Below are 20,860 nucleotides of genomic sequence, written 5' to 3' on the forward strand. Positions count from 1 at the left end.
ATTATTATTTACTTAAAGTGAAAATATAAAAAAAAGCAGATTTAAAATTTATATTCTCCGATTAATTATTATTAATATTATTATTCACTCGACCAAAAAAAATCCAGAAAGCAGTTGTTACGCCAAGTTGTTGAATTTGGATGATGGTGGAGGAACACTTATTAAGAGCTGGAATCTACAATCTATGACTTGTCAGAAAGGGAATGCTTTGAACAAGCAACTGTGGATTCTATAAAATATTTTCTATTCGCGTGTGAACTTGAGTCAAAAGCCCCACTCACCATGCGCCTAAGACAAAACCTCTTGTCCATGAGAAAACTTCCTCCAGTTTTCCTTAATTTTTCACTCTTTGTTAGGACTTTGTCTGCAGAGTGCAGGGGATCTTTAGCTTTTAGTCAAAAATTCAGAAGCACCTCGGGACCCTCCCCTCACCCCCAACAACTTTCTGATCCTCGTTTCCCGATCGCTAAACTCATTATCTAAATCCAAACTATGATTATATCAAAGCAAACCTAACATTCTCTAATGTGAATCCCGGCTGTGAAGCAGTTAACCCACATTGGATACTGAAATACGCATGAAGATCCATGCCCATTTGCTTTCCTCCTCCAACTCCTGTGATCTTACCAACAGGCATTAAAGTCAAGGAAATACAAACCAACCCACAATGCCTTCAAGACCCCTAGCTCCGACTCCTAGCCCTCCGGGGTCAAGTTTCTTCACCCAAACTGGGGTTTTGTTCTTGATTCTCACCATCTCTGGCCCCGTAGTTATATTGCTATCAATCATCTACTTTCTTTTTCATGCCTGGCACTTCCTAATTGTGCGCAGAACTAAAACCATTCCCTTCGACTCCAGCGCTCCTCTCAAGCTGCAAAGATTCTCGTACAGAGAGCTAAAGCAAGCCACCAATGGCTTTGACACTGCCAATATAATTGGTAAAGGCGGGTCGGGTATCGTGTTTAGAGGAACACTAGGAGATGGAAAGCTCATTGCTATCAAGCGTTTGGACGTTCTTTCTTCGCAAACGGAGAGAGAGTTTCAGAATGAGTTGCAGATTCTTGGTGGCCTACGGTCATCATTCTTGGTCACGCTTTTGGGGTACTGCGCTGAAAAGAACAGGAGAGTGTTGGTGTATGAGTATATACCTAACAACAGCCTGCAAGAAGCGCTTTTTGGAGATGGGTCTTTAAGTTTGAGTTGGGAAAGGAGGTTTGACATAATCATTGACGTTGCTAAAGCTATCGAATTCTTGCATCTCGGATGTGATCCACCGGTGATTCATGGGGATATTAAGCCCAGCAATATTTTGCTCGATTCGGAGTACCGAGCAAGGATTTCCGATTTTGGGTTGTCAAGGGTTAAGTTGGAGGGTGAGTCGGGGGTGGATTTGTTTAGCCAGGACTTGGGGAAGAGTCAGGAGCTGTGGAAGAGTCAAGAGCTTTCGGGGAATTTGGCTGCAGAGACTCCAGCAATCGGTACTCCGGTGGAGAGTGCTCCTGAGGTAGATATTGCTCTTGCTTTACAAGCCTCTACATCATCGAAAAATGGTAGGATATCTTATAATGTTAGAGCTTTGAACATTAATTCCTCCACTTATAATGCTAACATGGAAAGTGAGAAAAATGGCAAGACTAGCAGTGTAAAGGGGAAGGAGCTTTCGGCGGTCATAGACAATGGTGGGGATGATTGGAGCAACAGATTTATGCCTTATGATGATGAGTTTTCTAGCATTGATCACAGTAAGGAGCTGAGTTTTAATGCTTCTTCGGCTGTTGTTGAGGATGTGGATACAAAACAGTGGGGAAAAAATTGGTGGTGGAATCAGGATAGGAGTGGTGAATCGTGCAGTAAGGATTATGTTATGGAATGGATAGGGAGTCAGATTTGCCCATCGACAAATCCTGATTGGGTTGAAGAAAAGAAGAGTCCTGAGCGAAATAACTTGGATAATTCAACTCCACTAGATAAATTAGAAGATCTAAATGAACCCCAATCAGAAGAAGTGGGATGTGAAAATCTCGATAAAGGGTTTGAGAAGAAAGGGTCAAGGGGCAAGACAAATCGTAGGAAGGAACAAAGAAAGATGCAAGAGTGGTGGAGAGAAGAGCATCTAGCTGAGATTATCAGGAAGGGTAGTAAGCTTAAAAAGTTTGAAACCAAGTGGAGGATCACTGGCTTCAAAATGCCACATTATGGTCTTGGAAGAGGGTTTCGGTTTCGAAGAGGAAAGAACTTTGGGGAACAGAGTCAGAATCAGGGTGATATATTAAGTGGGGAGTTCAGTTTTAGAAGAGGATGCAAGAAAAAGAGCACCCAGTCTATTGGTAGTGATAATATGTGGAGTGGAGATCTTTTCAGTCGTGAGCTCAGCAGTACCACGAGTATGAGAGGAACTTTGTGCTATGTGGCACCAGAATATGGTGGATGTGAGTACTTAATAGAGAAGGGTGATATCTACAGTCTAGGGGTTCTGATTCTTGTAATTGTATCTGGTCGAAGGCCATTGCATGTTCTTGCCTCCCCTATGAAGATTGAGAAAGCAAACTTAATAAGCTGGTGTCGGCAATTAGCTCAATCTGGAAACGTCTTAGAACTTGTGGATGAGAGGCTAAAAGATGATTACAACAAGGACCAGGCAACCCTGTGTATTAACCTGGCACTCGCTTGCTTACAGAAATACCCGGAGTTGCGGCCGGATATTGGGGAAATTGTCAAGATATTGAAAGGGGAGATGGATCTACCACCGCTTCCACCTGAGTTCTCACCCTCTCCGGCTTCCAGGTTATCCAGGAGGTCAAGGAGAAATAAGAAAGCCAATGCAGACTAGCCTTTGGATCACATTGAAGGTGTGCGTGCTCTGAGAATTATGTTTTTTGTATGCACATTAGATTAGTGATTAACGAATGCAAATATTGAGGGCGCAAGTTTATGTTTAGACTGCATGTTTTGCAACATACGCCTCTCATTTACTTCATATACGGTTTACTTTTCCAACTAAATATTTGTAGGTAGTGTTATCACCCTTGCTAATATACATTCGGTAGGAAGCTTAGTTTCAGCCGCAGATTTTCACGATTGCTAGGTATTTACCAAAATTTCTTACAATTGAACCTAAGCTTAATCAAAAGAATCGCTCTAAAATAGAGGCAGTTGTTATCCACCATAAATTCATCTAGAGTACAAAGGTAAAACAATGATAATGATTGTTTCCTATGTACTTTCCTGATTGCAGTTTCTTCGTGGAGTTATAGCGGCATCAGTCTTCTGTACTTGAAGAACCACACAAATAAGCTGAATATGACAACCCCAGTAACGCCTGTGATTATAAGAACCCACTTAAATGCACCAGTGTCATCGAATAAGGGTATTGGAAAATTCATGCCAAAGATCCCTGCCACCACCCCAAAGATCGCAACAACAAATGTAGCAGTTGTGAGTAGCAGCTCGAATTGGATCAGCTGGTTCCGAACATTATCCTGCAGGCATCAATTACCCTTCAGTTTCCAATTTTAAATGCTAGTTTTAATCCAAACAAAATTCAAAGACCAATACCCAGAAATATTTCCTGTTCCAATCTGGCCTGCCCCGAATATTCAGTTTTGTTCTAGGTTGTTTTGAGATAGAGATAGGATAGCCAGACAAAAAATATATCTCCCCCCCCCCCCCACAAAAATTAAAAAAAAAATTAAAAATTAAAAATTAAAAAAAAAGAAAAACCAGTATCCTAATAAAAACATGGTTTCCGATATGCACCATTGCAGACTAGTGTGTGCGATTCAATTGAAAAAAAAAAAAAACTTGTGTCGTTCTGTCTATTAAGATAAGCTCCTCCGATTTAGAACACACCTCTATATCAGGAAAGGGAACAAAAATGGATTAAAGAGAAAAACGTACCAGCTGAATGTTGATAAAATCTTCTGTGTCGTCAATATATTCCTTCAACTGAAACAACGTTAAGAAAGTGATTGGAAGTCACTTCATCTTACTCAAAGGAAAATGAGAAGTGAAAAGATTGAGCATAATGTATGTTGTATGTACCGATGTCAACTTGTTGAGGGTGCTATCAATGACAACAAAATATGCTTCCAACAACATTTCAAGCTCTTCTATGCTTTCTGTGGCACTTTCAGAACTCCTCATGCTCTCATGCCGACTCCTTGCAATGCTCAAACTTTTCTCAAGCCTCCGGACTTCAGGGGGTGAAGAAACAGGAGAAACAGGAGCAGAAACAGATGCACCATCAGTTGATCTGTATCCCATCAAAGACTGATCACCATAGAGGGATGTTTCCATTCTCCTTTTCTTCTCAGTGAGATACATTTCAGCCATATCTCCATCATCATCCATGAGCTGCTCTATTTCATCCCTAACCTAATAGATGCAACTCAAAAACGAGAGCAAAGATATAGAAAATGTCAACAGGCAGTACAGTCAAGATATGCTTACCAACCTGATTAAGATTTGACAAATCCAAGTTCACATACGGTACTTCTTTTTATCAGATAACAAACCTACTATCGATAAGTTATTTTAAAGATGCTCAAAAAAGGCAAGTTATTTAGAGATAAATGGCCTTCTTAATAATAGAAACTAAAATTTCATATATATTACAAAATTCATACTTGATTTTACGAGTTTTTTGTTCTTTTTTTTTGTTTTTTGGATTTGAATTTAATTTCATCGTTTTATTAACAGGTTCTTAGGATATAATCAAAATTTTGGTAGGATCCTGCCAGATCTGTAGCTAATCCATTGACAGTCCTTTATGTCAGTACCTTCTGCACTCTCCGAGTCAATGCAACAAGCCTGCTTTTCAATCTACGCGCACGTTCCAAATTGAGCGTACTGATCTTTGACGTAAGTTCATCTAGTAACGGATATGCTTCAATTTCTAATTCTGCTGCCTTTGGACAATAGAAAATATTAAATGGGTTAAGAGTCCTTCACATAACTGTTAATGCACATGTTCCAAACCAGTAAGTAAATGATGAAACAAAGTAATGTGACCTTCAAATTATTCCCCCCACCCCACCACAAAAACACAGACAGAAGATAAAGCATTATCACATTAAAAAACCAATCAGAGCTTTAAGCTCCTTCATAAATTTGAAGATAGATTTTGGAAACAATGTTTCCGTCAAGACTTACCAAACTAAACAGGAGCTGAACAATTCTGCCCAAAGTACATTCGAACACAAGTATCCCCATCAAAATCTTAATGGAGACCCTTCCAAAATTCACAAACAAGGTATCATAAAGAATCCAGCGTGTAATAATCTTAAAACTGCAGTTATATGTTAAGGATCACAAAGAGAAATTATTTATAGGTAATCAAGATATCTTAATAGGCATAGCCCATGTCCACACGAAGAGTACAAAAGAAGGATCACAAAGAGAAATCACTAACCGTATGGACTCTTCGGTCCCTTCTAACCAAAGGAAATATTCATGGTAGGATTTGAACCCATATTTCTTTTTCTTTTTCTCCCCAACTGACCAAGACACCTGTGGGTATCAGGTTACCTCCGGTGCAACTACTTTCTCTTCTAGTAGTCATTAACTAGTATCAGAAATATTTTTTATTAAGGGTTAAGTAATTAGTATGACAAATATTTCTAAAAATAAGTAGGAGAAAAGCATGGTTCAAAGTCCATCTGAAGGACCAAACTCTAATTTTGCTTCGGGAATGTCAACTCTCAACTTAAGGCTTCTAAATTATATCCTGTAAGAACTCCATATCCCATGCTTATATCTCCAATGTCACGTGCAGAAACTAGAAACTATATATGACTTCATGAATATTTTCAAAAACTAAGTCTTTTACTAACAGTAGATTGACCAAAAATGTAAACCCCCCTACAATTCTAATAAATGGGTGATGCTCCTGGCTTGTTGGGGAGCGATTCAAGGCAATCGTCAAATAGCGGTTGTTTGGAAGATGGTACCAATTTGTCTTATGTGGTGTATTTGGAATGAGAGGAATGGGCGCTGTTTTGACAATAGAAAATGCTCAGTGGGGGGGATTAGAGACTTCTTTTATCATACTTTGTTGCTTTGGGCTTCAATTATTGTAATGGATTGGGCTAGTCTAAATGACTTTTGTGCTGTTTTCGGCTTTAGTTTGTAATTAGGTGTTTTTCTCTTATATACTTCCTGTATACATGGGCTATTCCTACTTATAAAAAATAATAATTCTAATAAATGCAACAATGAAAGACGAAAGAGCAATGACAGACAATGAGGCCTAGTTTGGTTACCAAGATGAGATGAGACTCAATATAATCATTACAAGTTCCCCAAACTCCTACACAAAATATAATAAATAATTCAACTTTTTCAACTTTTAAAACAAAAATTATATTAAAAAATTATATTTAACTTTCAACTTTTATTTTATTTCATCTCATCTATGTAACCAAACGAGACTTGAGTGTGTTGTGGAATCTAGAGCTGCTTCTGTACGCACCTGAGAATCAAGAAATGTACAAGCAGCCTCCAGAGCAACTTCAAGAGCCCTAAACTCAAACGGTAAATAGTCTGGTGATGATGGGCTTCCAAACACATCATCCAAATTTCTACTTCCCCCCCTCCGGTTCAAGCCTGTGGTGTCTGACTGCCATACCTCACCCACAGCATTTGTTGTCAATCGCCGTTGTAGCTCCACCACATAATGTAGTACAGAACTGTCTAGGGAATTTAATAGTAGAACCTCATCGGCTGTGATAATACATCGAATCTGCTCCAAGTTCACAACAATAGCCTTCTCTCTACCTAGGATCGTCGAGGGGTAAACAAATAGAGGATCCAGTAGGCGTAGATCACGGGCAGGAAGATCACAACGCCGCATCATAGTGAATTTGTCAACCTCAATGACTTGGGAATTACCAGATGTATCAACACGAATCCAAGATCGAAGGCCTTGGCCCCGTTTCTTCAGCCCCAAAACATCCATACCCTGGAAAGGTTGCCGCCCAGAGCCTGAAGATCGATAAGCTGTATCTCTAAGGTTTATGGCTGAATGAGGTTTTGGAGGGAGCAATCGTTCTTTAAGATCCGCCATTGACAATATGAGCTTAAACTGCTGCAACTCATAAAACGGCTGACAATTACATTTACATGTTGCAACAACGTGATTAAAAATCATACCAACACAGCACCTGCTTACCTTGACTAAACTTTACCCAAGATATCAAATGATGCACTCATTCATTAAAGGTCTGTGTGAATGTTTTCTGATAGTTAAGTACATCTTAAGCTTTTAGCACATTCATATTAAATATCTTGGTGATAAATAAGTAAATATAATAACAAAATGACCAAAGCAAAAACATTTGCTTTTGTTTGATTAAGAGTTCCATGGCTTTCGAAAATTGAGACCCTTTTAGGTAGACATCGCACAGCATTCAACTTCTCCAACTAAAAATGCCGCATTCTTTTGGAGATAAATAACATAAAACATCATATTTATTTATTCTTCCACTCAATCCATCCGCAAGCAAAAGGAGGAAGGATGACTATCTTTCTGCAGGCCCTAATTTCTCATGATTCGAAGAACAAACTTCAAGCAGCATTTATGTTTCACCCACGCGCGCATGAAAAAACAAATACTTGTTCTGTAAATTAATCAGGTTATTGCAAAGAATAAAAAACAAGAAGAATCGTAGTCAACCTATGGGCGAAAACAAAAGTAACTACCAGCAGGGTAGAAATTAGGGCGTTGTGCCTCAGATGGATGGCCTGGAATCCTGGATGGATTACCAAGTCGATAGCACCGATTGGTTATGCAAAAATCTGCAGCTAAAAATACGAAGAGAACAAAAATCAAACAAAAAAAAAGTTAAATATTAGAAAAAGAGAAAAGGAAAGCTCTAGATTTACCAGAGACAGAACTCTCTGCTAGGAAGGTTGGGAAGGCCAGGGAGCCAAACAATCTGGTGCTCCAGAATTTTTCTCCAATTAAATGTGATCGTCGTGTCGTCTTCGTAAGTGTACAACAACAAGAAGAGGTTTCCTCTGCCTCTTCGTAATTGGGCGTAAATTCATGAAACCTCAGGGGGATTTATGCAATTTGAACCTTTTCTTTCCCTCAACTTCAATTTTCTCGATCACGGATCAATTAAAATACTTCTATAGATGCCGTACTCATACGGAAAAGAAAGAAATATTATTTCGTTATAAATAAAAATTAATTTTGAGAAAAAATATTTTTAAAAAATTGCTGTGTTTTTATTTTTAAACTTTTTTTTGTTTGAAAACATATTAATAATGGTTTTATAAATCTATTTATTTAATTATTTTTCAATTTTTAATTTTTCTAAAAACATTACTTTTTGTTCTTCATGTTTTGCCTTTTAATTTTAAATAAGAGAAGTAATATTTTCACTTAAAGAACCCACCACGACAAAACCTACCGATTGTGTATTTTTTTAACTTAATAATTAAAAAATATTTTTTAATAATTTTATGATTTTTTAAAATATTTAAAAGTTTTAAAAAGTTATTTAAAACAGTATTAATTTAAATTTTAAATATGAAAAGTTTAATATTTATATATAAATTAATACGCGACTTTATTTATACGTAACAAAATTTTATTTGAAAAACAAAAAACATTCTCTATGAAAACATTTCATGCTTCCTCAATGGGTGAAGCAGCATTTTTGAAATAGAGAAGTGATACTCTTACAACTGAATTACCATCCATCTAGAATTCTTAATAATATAATATTTTTTTAATATTTAAATCCATCCAATCAAAATAAAAATTAAACTAAAATTTCAAAATATATATTATTTTAATATATAGTTGTAAACAAATTGTAAAGTAGTAATTAGTCTATCGTTTTTCTTTGAAATAAAATACGTATGATTTTATCAAAAAAAAAAATTCATATCAATACGCGTATTTTTCCTTATTTGTATTTTTTTTGTAAATTTATTTTTTTAATTGTTAGAATTTACAAATTCTCTTTCTTTTTTATTTGATAAAATTAAACTACAGTTACCATATTTGCATATCACTATTTAATTTACATGCTTATAAGTTATAAGATTTAACACAAATCCATCACATTTACTTCATGATAAAAATAATTATGCAATTTAATTGATCATATTAAACTATATCAATAAATATATTTTTTATATAAAATTCATCTATAGACCAAATATTTTTCTATTTATTTATTCTTTTTCTTCGTTAAATATGCATACAAATTATTTTATTTATAAATTATCGTAAAGATTACTTTCTCATCTTATTTTCTGACGAAAAAGTAATCTACTAATAAATCAGATCTGGCATTATTATTGACATCATAAAACTTTTTGTAAAAGAAATTCTACTTTAAAATTAAAAATTTTATTTAATCTTATAAGTCAATTAAAATTAAAACGCTGTTGAATTTGGTAAGGCATAGCCATACCAAGAATACAAAGATGGAGCAATCCCTTAAGCCAAGTTGTAAATTCGAAACCCACAAAGGAAGAATGCCAAAATAAGAGTAATATTTAGGAACTTTTGTGCACTTTTTCATTAGAAAATGCTGGGCCAATAGCTCAGCCTCAGCTATTTACAACGGTGAAATATACAGACAATGAAACCACGATTGGACTCGGTCCAACTCTTTAGTGATTTTTAATTTACAGCCTTCAAATATAGGGATTAATATGAGGAGAAATGATTTATGCAGTCGGGAAACGCAGTCGGCGTGCAGTCGGCTGTAAAAAAAAATTAATACAGGACCTACATGAAAAAAAAAAATTATTTTTATAGCTTTTTATAATTCATGCAGGTCCCCTTGAATATAAAATAATTTTTTTATAATTTTTTTTTATTCATTCCGTACAGCCGACTGCACGCCGACTGCGTTTCCCGACTGCGTGTAGCAAAGCCCTAATATGAGACGTGTAGTCACGAATTCCTGCTCCTTCCCATCCCATCCACTCCTCCCACAAGTCCCAATCAGGATCGTTCATTCCTCTCATCGACTCGTCCGCATCTTCATCGTACGACTCGTACATCTCCGGTGCCATTGATTCCTCTCTCAAATTACTCATCACGGTCTGTTTAAAATTATCACACAAGAATATCAATCAAGAGTTAACCAAATATCACAATCTGCTCGTCATGATCATACCTAAATCCATCACATAATTACATATTATATATATATATATATATCGATATAGTCTAAAGTGTGCCAAACTCACATAACCCTTAAAAAAAATTATATAGAGTCCATCTATAAAATAATAATTTTTTAGAGTAAATTAGAGATTTATTCAATTTTTTTAAATAAAATGTGTAAAATTTTTAAAGCTGCAAGTATAATTATAATTTATATATATAAATAGTTGAAATATTTTGAGAGAAATATATATAATTAAAACAATACTATATACAATTAACTATTAAAAAATTAAATTATTTTCCTTTTTTTTTTTTTAAATAGTCACGTGACAGTTACAGCAACCCATCCGTGATTACCTAAAACCAAAATATAAAACGTAAAAAGGAAGAGAAAACGAGGACAAAAGGTGACGTGTAGTACGAACCAGTCCCATCAATATTATTGGTTGATATGCAAACAAATTATTATTATTACTATTATTATTTTTAAAGTTTATAATTTGCTTTTAGAGGATTCACCAACCATGGAATCATTACAAAGTTTGAATATACATTCATTCTGAGTCTATTAATCATACAATAATTGAATCGATGAATAGGTTTTTCAATCAAGCACTGATATTTTACTCTCTTCTTCTTATGCAAGGCATAAAAGAATGATTTTTAATTTTTTATTATTAATTTTTAATCAACGCTTGTAATCAGTTTGTGGTATTAATTAAAAAAAAAATCAATTAGTTTTGAATCGGAACTCAACGCTGACTTATAATATTAGGTTTACGCGTAATAATGTACCTAACATGATATTATGTCATAATTTAATAAGAAAATACTAAACAAAATGGTGCAAATTCAGGCCCAAAACCGCAGAAATCCACAGAAAGAGGAAGAGAGAGAGAAGGGATAGGCTGTACTTACATCGTAAGCTTCATTGATAAGATGAAAGTGCACTCCACAGTTGTTTCCTCTGCATACGTCCGGATGATACTGGAAGAACCCAATATCAAACAATATTAGTTTTGAAATTAAAACCTTCGTTTTTTTTTTTTTCAAGAATATTGAGCCAGGAGAAAAAAAAATCGACCAAGAAAAAAATCTGCAATAAATTTCAAAATAAATGTTCTTTTTTTTTTTAATTAGAACAAAGGAAAATCAGTTTTCCAATCACCAGATCTTAAAATGGAATTCCTAAATTCAAACCGAATCAACAGAACCCGGAACAAGATCAATCGTATCAAACACAAACAAGTTCCCAGAAATCTAAAGAATTTAAAACCAAATTACCTGTAAAGCAAGCTGTCTGAAAGCCTTCTTGACCTCAGATTCAGAGGCGCCGTGTTGGATCCTCAGAGTCTTGTAGGGATCCATAACAGAAGAAGAAGCAGAACAAACCATAACCCTATTCACCACATTCTTCTTCCTCTGCCCATTCCTGAGCTGAAACCAAGCAGAAGAAGAAGACCCATTACCACCAATAAGTCCAGTAGCAGCAGCGGAAGCCATTAGTCTAATGTAAACTCCAGAGAATCCGACAACCCAATACGCAATCGGCAATACCACCCACCCCCGCTCAAGCACCCGGGCTTTAAATATGGCAAAAAAAAGGTTGCTCTAAATATTAATTAAGAAAATTACAAAAGGAAGGTTCTTGCTCGGAAGCGATCCAATGGACACGGCAAACTGATACGGATATAGAGAGGCCTAGGAAGACTTTGAACTTGAAACGGCATAAGCTTCTTGGGAACTGGATGAATGAATGAACCTTGAAGAGATAAAAGGGAGCGTAGAATAGGACTGAAAGGAGCCACTTTTCTATGATTTATATAGAGGGAAAATGCATAGGGTAGGGATGGGCGGTCCTTATCCACTGGGTCAGGTTTTGTGGTGACGTGTTGCGTCGTATTTTGTGGAGCGGAGTGGCTAAGGAGAGACACAGGATCCTATGCTTATCGGTTCTGTTCCTTTTCTTAATCGGTCCTAGTCAGCAATCTAGACTTTTGTTTTGGGGTTTATGCTTTATTCCGGGTATATCCTATTTTCATTTATAACTTTTTATTTTAATTTATTTTTTTCACCCTTTTGGCTTATTAAGGTTAGAGTAATGAAATCTACATCAGTAGAATATGCGAGCCTCGCATTATTTTTTGAAAAAAATAAATATAAAATTTATATAAAAAATTAATTTTTTAATAATAAATATTACATTTTTATAAATAAATTACGTGATACTTATACATTTTACAATTATATATCACATAAAACTAACCTATTTGTTTTGCCCCAAATTTGCATTCTGACTTCGTATTATACATGTGCTTATCTTCTCATTTATATAAATGTAATGGCATTTTCATGTTGATATTTCTTCCCCTTTGACCAAGTTTTTGGACGTTCAAACCCTTTGAACTCTTTTATGTTACCCACAAAAAATATCTTATGCTCATGTTGTCTTCTATAAATTTACAATTTCATTACCATTTGGGAAAAAAATTCCCTAATTTGTTATGTTGTAATTCTTTTTATCATTTATTCGACCACTCTACACAACTAAAATAAATGTCTTTAACATTATATAAAAGGGGAATTTTTTAACAAAAGAGAACTACTATAATTAAAAAAGATATTTCATAAGAGTAAATTCACGAACTGATATCATTTCATGTAAAATATTATATTTATTTTATAATTAAAATAAGTTTATAATCTAACGTATTATATTAAATTATGTCAATTATAAATTTATGTTTACTAAATTTATCTGTGGTTAGTATATATATTTTTAAATTAAATATGACAATGATAAATTAAAAATTATTCTTAGTACGAAAGCATTGCTGAGCCACTTGTGTTCACTCTTTTAAGGTAAAAAACTGACTTTATTGAACAATTCACATGACTTCGAGCAGTCTACGATTGAGGATAATAATACAATATTACAGATTTTAAATTACAATGAATGTTGGTGTTCGACCAATTCTTTTTCTTTATGGTCACGTTTTCCAGGTGACTATATGCGCTGATCTTTGTGGATGGAGGCATAAAAGATAGGAATTCCGGGCATGAGGGTATTAGAAGATGAAATATTTGGGAAAGAAACTAAATACAAGGAAAACGGAGGGGGAAAAGTCTAAAAAACAGTTGGCAATGGCATACTGACACGCGGTAATATTTATGCTGTCTGAGACAAAATTTAAAAGGTGGCAAAGCGCATTTTCCTCGTGATTCCAAAATTATTAAATTAATGAAAGTGTTTTTTTCTTTTAATAAAAAATGTTTTAAAATATTTAAGGAAGAGGAAAAAAATAAACCAGATTGGATAGTAGCGTCCGGTTTCTCGGATGCGTTTTAACTGAATGGATAAGGAGAATCTGCATGAGTCCACACGTGGCACCACGCATGCCGGCCAGCAGGCAGCAGCCTAACTTTGAACTTTTCGTTCTCCTTTTACGCAACGGACTTTCCGACCAATCACCAATTTTCTTTTTAATATTTATCTGTTAAGGTTGATAAATAAATCATATTCTTTTTTGTTTTTGCAAAAATAAAAATAAAAAATCATATTCATTCTTTAGCAGTATTTCCTTCTTTCATGGTTGGAAAACATGAAAATTTCTAAAATTAAAAAAAAAAATTAAAATTTCATTCTTAAATATTATTTAAATATAAAAAATAATTTTTTTAAATTTTTAATATTTTATCTAATCATTACTTAATTATTATTTAAATACATACTAGTAATGCTAAATACAGTCTAGAGTGCATAGGACTCGCTTAATCATTTTGAGAAAGAGTAAGACTATTATTAAAAAGTTAATTTTTTCACGCGAGTCTCGTATTTGTTTATTTTTTTTTTAAAAATATTTTACTGTGCTTATGCATTCCATGATTATAAATATCATTTCTCAATACAAACTTAAGAACAAAATTATATTCGAACAACCTTTTAAGTTTAATTTTATCTATTTATTTTCACAAACCCAAGTACAATATTTATTTTAAAAAATACTTATATTCAACTTTTTTTGTATCTCATTTTTCAAAACCTATTATCAAATAAATTCTCGCAACTTTAAAATATTTCCAAACATTTTAAATAGAATTTTACTTTAAGATGCGTCACATTAATCATTTGTGAATAGCTGCCTTTTTAATGTGAAAGCTTTATTTTATTATTAGATAATATTAGAATAAATTGAGATGAGAATGTCATAGATAATATTTTAAAAATATATATAATTATCTAATAGTTAAAAGGGTTAATAACACAATATAGTAAAAGTATAATAAGAGTCGGGGTGAGCATCGGCTGGTCCGAACCGGCAAAATCAATTGGACCGGCAATTCGGTCCGGTCCGATCCGGTCCGGTCCCATTTTTAAGAGACCGAAAAGATTCGGTCCGGTCCCGGTCTGGGAGTTTTTCACCCCGGACCGGACCGAATAGAAATAAAAATAAATAAATATTATTTATATAATAGTATTAGCATATTACTAATATATATAATAGTATACTATATGTATATATATTAAATATATTACAATATAATTACATAAATATTAAAAAAAATGTCATTAAATATTAGCATATTATATAAATATATAGTTATCACTATTACTATTATTACATATAGTTATTAGTTATAGTATAGTTATTATTACATATATTTATTAGTTATAGTATTATTACTAATAGACTAATAGTATTAGCATATTACTAATATATATATATAATACTATATGTATATATATTAAATATATTACAATATAATTACATAAATATTAAAAAAAATATCATTAGATAAAAAAAAAAAAAGTCAACCTTGGACCGAATGGACCGACCGGACCGGTCCTGATGGAGTTCGGTCCGGTCCAGGGTTGGAAAACCCTGGACCGAATAGGTCCGGTCCGGTCCACAAAACCTCCCCGGACCGGACCGAACTCACCCTTATAAGACTATAATATAGAATATAATTCCTGAGATATTTCTTAAAAATCGGAATCAAAATAATTTATCATGTTTTCCTCTTATTTCAATAATACTTTTTTTTTTTTTTCTAAAAACCCTTATGATCAAGTTGAAATAGATATATATCATTCAAAAGATGCAGGTTGATGATCTACAACTTTTCCTGGGGCCTCTGATTGAATAAGCTAAAAGGACAGAAGATTAGCTCAAAAGTCATGTTATCCAAATCAAATTAAGTAGCTTATATAATATGCTAGTATAACAAAGTCGACCCACAAAGGTCCATAGTACCAATAAACAGCCCCAAGCCCAAAAGACTGCCGCACGTGAAACAAAATAGGATAAGTACTGGCCCAAAGAAAGAAGCAGATCAGGATTATGGTGGGTTGGGTTGGGTTGTGAATTAAGCACGAGACTCTATCACATGTACCATCAAATTTCTATGCAGATATTTGTAGAAAAGAAATTCTACTTACACTCTCGGGCAGGAACTGTATACTATTGTAATTTTAAAAAGGGGAAAAATATCCTATTTTAATGATATGTAGTCTTATGAAAAATTTTAAATATAAACTCATACACCACATTTTTTTTTCTTTTTATTAAATATTTGGTATATGGAATTTAATTAGTTTAAAAAAATAAAAGAATAAAAAAAAATGTGGTGTATGGACTTATATATTGCAAAGCTTGCAGTTTCATTAATAAATGCGGTAAAAGAAAAAAAAAAATTATTTTTAAAAAAATATTATTGTAATTTTAATTTTTTTTTCAAACGTAATAAAAGAATAAGTCTGTAGACAATCGAGGTTTATCGCCGCGGTAGTGGTGTCCTGCATTAGAAAAACCACGTCGTTTTCTAATTTTAATTCCCAAATAAAGAAGACGCGGTAGGTTCGAAAACAATTAAAAAACCTTCATTCCCCCAACGATAATTGATTTTTCTCCATCCCCATCGTCTTCCTCACCAAGCCAGCCTCCAAATCTCTTGTGAAATCTCGCATCTCCCCACGAAGCTAGCCTCTATCCCCATAACCCTCTTCACCGTCCCCATTGTCTTCCCCACGAAGCCACAACCCAGTCAACCAACATCTTCTCCTCAAACCCATGAACCTCAAGGTTTCCAACCCACGAACCGGAGCACGAAGCCTCAACCAACCCAGCCAACCTACGTCTTCTCCTTGAACCCACGAACCTCAAGGTAAGTTCTTGTTCTCTTTGGAGTTCTTTTCTTCTACCTTCGTATGTCACAATGTAAGAAATGTTCCCAAACCACTTTGTTTCCAATTGACTGGATATATAATCAATGTTAAAATTGCAAGAAACCTAGCACATGCAGTTTCGAGTGGACTTTTTACATGGAAAAAGAAAAAGAAAAAAAAATTCAAAACACCCACTTTTTTGAAACACAGAGCACTGCAGACACCAAATGTAATTTTCTTTTCTTCTCGTCGGTTTGTTTGGCTCTGGTTTGATATGCGCACCAACTATTTGTTAAAATATCCGAACCATTTCCCTTCTCTTTTTAACTCTTTATCTGTCTTTGAATCTGGCACATAGTAATGCTAGGTCATAACACCCACTTACAGAAACACAAAACAATGTAGACGCCAAATGCAATTTTCTTTTATTCATGTGGTTTGTTTGGTTCTACTTTGGATATGCACACGTTGATAAAAGACCCCTTGGTTCATAATTGGGTAAAAAAATTTACCAGTTATTAGACAAATTGTTCTCTTAAATGTAGATAATACACGTGTTACCTCTTGGATATTTGTAATTGATGATACAAATAACAAAGCCTCGCATACGAGTAGAACTGATGCAAAAGTCACTCATTTTTCCAAGAAAAGAAATACTTATTTCATTTGGCCTCATTCCTTAATAGCTTCTATAAATGAGAAAAATGGTTTTAGCCCATATCAAACCACTAGACATTTGATGATAAGTTCCGTTTAACCTTCTTTCTATCCTATAATTGTCTTCTCTTTTAGTGCATTTCAATATCTCTTGCATTTTAATCCCCCACGTCTCGATAGATGCCCTGGATCAAAGAGGAGATTTGAGAAAAGTCCAAAATAGGAAATATGCACACTACGCATTGCTTGAATATCGACCATTACACTTTTTAATTATTTTTGGTAGTATCTTGACTTGTACTTGTCTAGATTGGTATGTGCGCAATGAACTTCAGAGCGGTATTCACTAGAAATCAGTTGGCATGTTCATGAGATGCGAGATAAGAGAGCTGAATACCATAGGCTTCTTTCATTTCTGCCAAAACCTCAGCAGTTGTTGCTCTTTGAGATGCATCTCTCTCTACTGACCTCATAGCAATTAAGGTTGCCTTTCTCATGCTCTCCAAGTCAAAAGTTCCCATTAGACTCTCATCAACATGCTATTACTAAGTAAAACTTAAAAGAAGAATAATAATTTTAGCTTACGCATAACACCAGATTGAATGAGTTTGGAGTTCCCGGTTCTTTTGGAAAACTTACTCTAGATCTAAATATCTTGTCTTAGGTTGTTTTATGTTGTCTGTATTATTTTTCCTGTTTTATGTTGTACCCACTATTGAAAAAAAGAATATATTTTTTTGCTTTTTATCTTTTCAAGTGGATGTAGTTGCAATGTCCTTCATATATAAGTTACTCCACCTTAATACACACAAACACCGAGTACATGTTAGCATCCACCAGAGACCTCCAATCATCCTGCAGGCTCAAATGCCTCCAAGGCGATACCATCATCTCTGAAAAAATTAAGAAAAAAAAAGTATACCATTGACAAGTTTTCATTAAATTCCACAATATTTTTTAGCCTCTAAATTTACAATTTCACAGGTTAGCTAACGTTATTCTCCCCTCAATCTCATTGCCAGCCTCATTTTTGCATAAACCTTCAACTTTTCACCGGATCCATCTGCTATTATTGTTTCCGAATCTAACTGTATCTAGTGTGCACCTTGATTCTCACAATTCTCCTCGAGTACAGATTGATTGTTACCTCTAACTGGTGAAACGGTCATCAAATTATCATGTACATTTTGCCTAGCTTCAGCCTGGTTGTCACTTTCAGCTGTATTCATATTCAAAGAACTAACATAATTTTTAACATCGGCCATTTGCTTTTCGAAATGTGTTTTCAAGTTTGCTGAAAGGGCTTCATCCTCTTTAACTTGCTCTTTCTATGTATGTTGTGAGGCATGAGCTCCATCTTGGACTTCTTCTTTGAGTGCATAACCTGACTTTGAAACTTTGATCTCCTCTGCAGTCATAACCTCTTGCTTTAGTAGGACTTCAGAGGGCAAGGTAGAGCTAACAACATTATCCTGTTCAGATGATGACCAATTCGATGGTATGGCAAAAGAAGATGAAGCATGCTGAACTGTTAGCAAGATAACTCAATGCGGGCCCCAGCAGCAACTGCTGTTACTCTCAATGCAGAATTTGAACCAAGAGTAGGCTTTGTTTTAGGTTTAATGGAGGATTGAGCTTTTGGTATAGAACCCAATGCCCAATGGTAGAGGATTTTGTAGCGTTGGAGCATTCATAAGGCTGGTCTTGGACTTGTAAAATGCTGCTGGAAAGAGCAGTAGGAAGAAGCACAGAGTTGTTGGTTGTATTCATACCAGCAATTGCAAATTCAAGAACAGATCATTCAAGTTTTAAACAAGCACATAAAATTAATTGTGTTAGAAAAGGCAAGCAATAAATCATGTACTAGCATTTGTATTGGACATGCCACTAAGTAATTATTCTAACATATTTTGGTGTTTTGAGAACTATGATTGCCTGAATACTCGTTTATATTTTTATTTTATAAATCTGATATAGCATGTTTTCCAGTGTTATTGGTTCTTCCAAATCTGAGACTTATAATCCAAGAAAATATAATTCTAGATCCTACAGCACAGGCAGAATGTCACTTTTTTCCGTTAATGTGAGTTACCATTTATCAGTACCATCCGATACACAATCAAAATTCGGAACATTACTGACCTATATGAAAACCGCTCTCAACCAACTCTTAATTCACAAGTATAAGCATTCAACTCGGACCACCTTTTCACTTGTCAACCAAACCATAATGTAATTATCTGATAGTTTCAATATGATAACATATGAATCATAAAGGAAAGTCCATTCTGACATATCAAAAGTCGAATTATCTCCTTTCACAGATGTCCTTCATATCATCACAAACCTCCAACTATGCTTCTTTAAGAAAAATGACATTTACATTCAACCTACAAAAAATAAATTAAATCCACCAAAATAATAAAAAAAAAAAAATTATCTGGATTACATTAAAACCACAAAAATAAATTAAATCCACACAAAAAAAAAATAAAAAAATAAAAAAATCCTGGATTACATTCAAGCCACAAAAATATATTAAATCCACAAAAAAAATCCTTGGATTACATTCAAACTACAAACTACATTAAATCCACAAAAACAATTCTTGGATTACATTCAAACCACAAAAATACATTAAATTCATTAAAAAAAAAATCCCTGAATTACATTCAAGCTACAAAAATACATTAAATCCACATAAAAATCCCTAGATTATGTTCAAGCTACAAAAATACATTAAATCTGCAAAAAAAAAAAAAAAATCTCTGCATATCTATTAGAATCTGCCCATTTGGGTTTGCAACGGCAATGTGCAGATCTGTAGTTACTCAATTCATGGCATTTTTGCTTATATCTTTATTTGTCTGAAGTAAAAGTCAAAGAAGAAATCTTACAACCTTGGTTTGTTGCAGGCACAAGTATCCGACTAAAGATTTAAAAAAGGAAGAATGAGAAACTCTAGGCAGTAGAAATATGCCCATCTTTTTCTCATGTAGGATGAATATATAAACTGTGTGAATATGAATAATGTTTTTTCATGGGTCCTCCATGCATAATCAAGATGCTCATATGCTTTTCATGCGTATAATAATACTATATGTCGTGACAAAGATTACATTAATGTTAGCTCCATTACTGTTGCTTAGATCTTCTCTTCACTATGTCAATATGTCGTTTTGATTATAATACTAAGTTTTTCCAAACAATTGATAATGATTCTTATTTTTTTCAACTATGTTATTCGGAATGATGTTATATAGGAAGTGGGAAATATGACAAGCTAACCATTTTTGCAAGCTCTGCCTTAGACTAAGAAGAATTATCCTCTTGCCAGTGAATCATACCCTTTTATTACTACCCAAAAGAAAAAGGAATGATGCTCTTTTTTCAAATGCATTTTTCAAACAAAAATGGGTACTTTTTGCTTCTGTATTAGCGGAAGAATATCACAAAAAAGTTGCAAGCCTGCTAGAACGCATCGATTGGCTTAAGGAGTCCACTCTTCTCCACCATAAACTCGAATGAAAATTTCAGTCCAATATACCTTGATAGCATATGTAGTTAATCTCGCTATGATCTCACCTAGGACGACGACCGTGACCAATCTGGTAGGACCCCATGAAGAGAAGGGCCAACTTAGCCCACCCATGACCTCATGCATGCAATGGTTCAATTTGATCCATGCCAACTATGTTATTGCTTATTTTTTATTTTAATTTAATTATTTATTTTCCAAGAGACCTATTGGGGGTTTTCAAGTTGTAATCTTTATAAATAAGACCCTTTATATTTACATCTTTTGGACAAATTCCCTAGAGGATGATTATTTTGTTTAGGAGATCAACAATCGGTGCTAGGTATTTGGATTTTTTGGATGAAATTCCTGAGTCCCAAAAAGA

The 20,860-nt window shown here is 34.2% G+C and overlaps 3 protein-coding genes and 1 long non-coding RNA gene across 14 annotated transcripts; 2 read left to right on the plus strand and 2 right to left on the minus strand.

Annotated features, from left to right (window-relative positions):
- The first annotated feature begins 126 nt into the window (after window positions 1-126).
- On the plus strand, window positions 127-5,631 carry LOC122301185 (putative receptor-like protein kinase At1g80870). Of its 2 annotated transcripts, none has more exons than XM_043112350.1 (2): window positions 127-2,849; window positions 4,699-5,631. In XM_043112350.1, the coding sequence occupies exon 1, from the start codon at window positions 668-670 to the stop codon at window positions 2,828-2,830; it is 2,163 nt and encodes a 720-aa protein (XP_042968284.1). In that variant the 5' UTR covers window positions 127-667; the 3' UTR covers window positions 2,831-2,849; window positions 4,699-5,631. The 2 variants fall into 2 exon arrangements, with proteins under 2 accessions (XP_042968284.1, XP_042968283.1); XM_043112349.1 differs by lacking the exon at window positions 4,699-5,631 and adding an exon at window positions 3,236-3,579 and having other exon boundaries at window positions 134-2,849.
- Window positions 3,057-8,097, minus strand: LOC122301186 (magnesium transporter MRS2-1). 10 transcript variants are annotated; one of them, XM_043112360.1, is made up of 7 exons: window positions 7,882-8,097; window positions 7,699-7,794; window positions 6,470-7,081; window positions 4,779-4,907; window positions 4,042-4,374; window positions 3,898-3,945; window positions 3,057-3,479 (listed from the first exon to the last, which is right to left on the minus strand). In XM_043112360.1, exons 3-7 carry the CDS (start codon window positions 7,061-7,063, stop codon window positions 3,249-3,251), a joined length of 1,335 nt encoding a protein of 444 aa, XP_042968294.1. In that variant the 5' UTR covers window positions 7,064-7,081; window positions 7,699-7,794; window positions 7,882-8,097; the 3' UTR covers window positions 3,057-3,248. The 10 variants fall into 10 exon arrangements, with proteins under 10 accessions (XP_042968294.1, XP_042968293.1, XP_042968292.1 ...); XM_043112359.1 differs by having other exon boundaries at window positions 6,470-7,084; XM_043112358.1 differs by having other exon boundaries at window positions 7,673-7,794.
- Window positions 8,098-9,512: 1,415 nt separating this feature from the next.
- On the minus strand, window positions 9,513-11,936 carry LOC122301188 (chaperone protein dnaJ 8, chloroplastic-like). Its single transcript, XM_043112363.1, has 4 exons — window positions 11,420-11,936; window positions 11,054-11,122; window positions 9,909-10,068; window positions 9,513-9,677 (listed from the first exon to the last, which is right to left on the minus strand). Exons 1-4 carry the CDS (start codon window positions 11,636-11,638, stop codon window positions 9,655-9,657), a joined length of 471 nt encoding a protein of 156 aa, XP_042968297.1. The 5' UTR covers window positions 11,639-11,936; the 3' UTR covers window positions 9,513-9,654.
- A 4,001-nt stretch (window positions 11,937-15,937) lies between these two features.
- LOC122301189 lies at window positions 15,938-18,952 on the plus strand. Its single transcript, XR_006240146.1, has 2 exons — window positions 15,938-16,300; window positions 18,373-18,952. It is a non-coding gene; the product is annotated as an uncharacterized LOC122301189 (long non-coding RNA).
- Window positions 18,953-20,860: the final 1,908 nt, after the last annotated feature.

This window comes from Carya illinoinensis, chromosome 2 (genome assembly GCF_018687715.1).
Source record: "Carya illinoinensis cultivar Pawnee chromosome 2, C.illinoinensisPawnee_v1, whole genome shotgun sequence".
NCBI classification, from domain to species: Eukaryota; Viridiplantae; Streptophyta; class Magnoliopsida; order Fagales; family Juglandaceae; genus Carya; species Carya illinoinensis.

Bases quoted from the DNA above. Each gene is read 5' to 3' on its own strand.
- LOC122301188 (XM_043112363.1), bottom strand. From the start codon at position 11,638: ATGGCTTCCGCTGCTGCTACTGGACTTATTGGTGGTAATGGGTCTTCT. The intron at 11,123-11,419 runs GTAATTTGGTTT...GGGTTCTTCCAG, and splicing joins TCAGACAGCTTGCTTTACAG to TATCATCCGGACGTATGCAG. The intron at 10,069-11,053 runs GTAAGTACAGCC...AATTTTAAACAG, and splicing joins TTATCAATGAAGCTTACGAT to ACCGTGATGAGTAATTTGAG.
- LOC122301185 (XM_043112350.1), top strand. From the start codon at position 668: ATGCCTTCAAGACCCCTAGCTCCGACTCCTAGCCCTCCGGGGTCAAGT.
- LOC122301186 (XM_043112352.1), bottom strand. From the start codon at position 7,147: ATGATTTTTAATCACGTTGTTGCAACATGTAAATGTAATTGTCAGCCG. The intron at 4,375-4,778 runs GTACTGACATAA...TGCATCTATTAG, and splicing joins TGACTCGGAGAGTGCAGAAG to GTTAGGGATGAAATAGAGCA. The intron at 3,946-4,041 runs GTACATACAACA...ACGTTGTTTCAG, and splicing joins CCCTCAACAAGTTGACATCG to TTGAAGGAATATATTGACGA.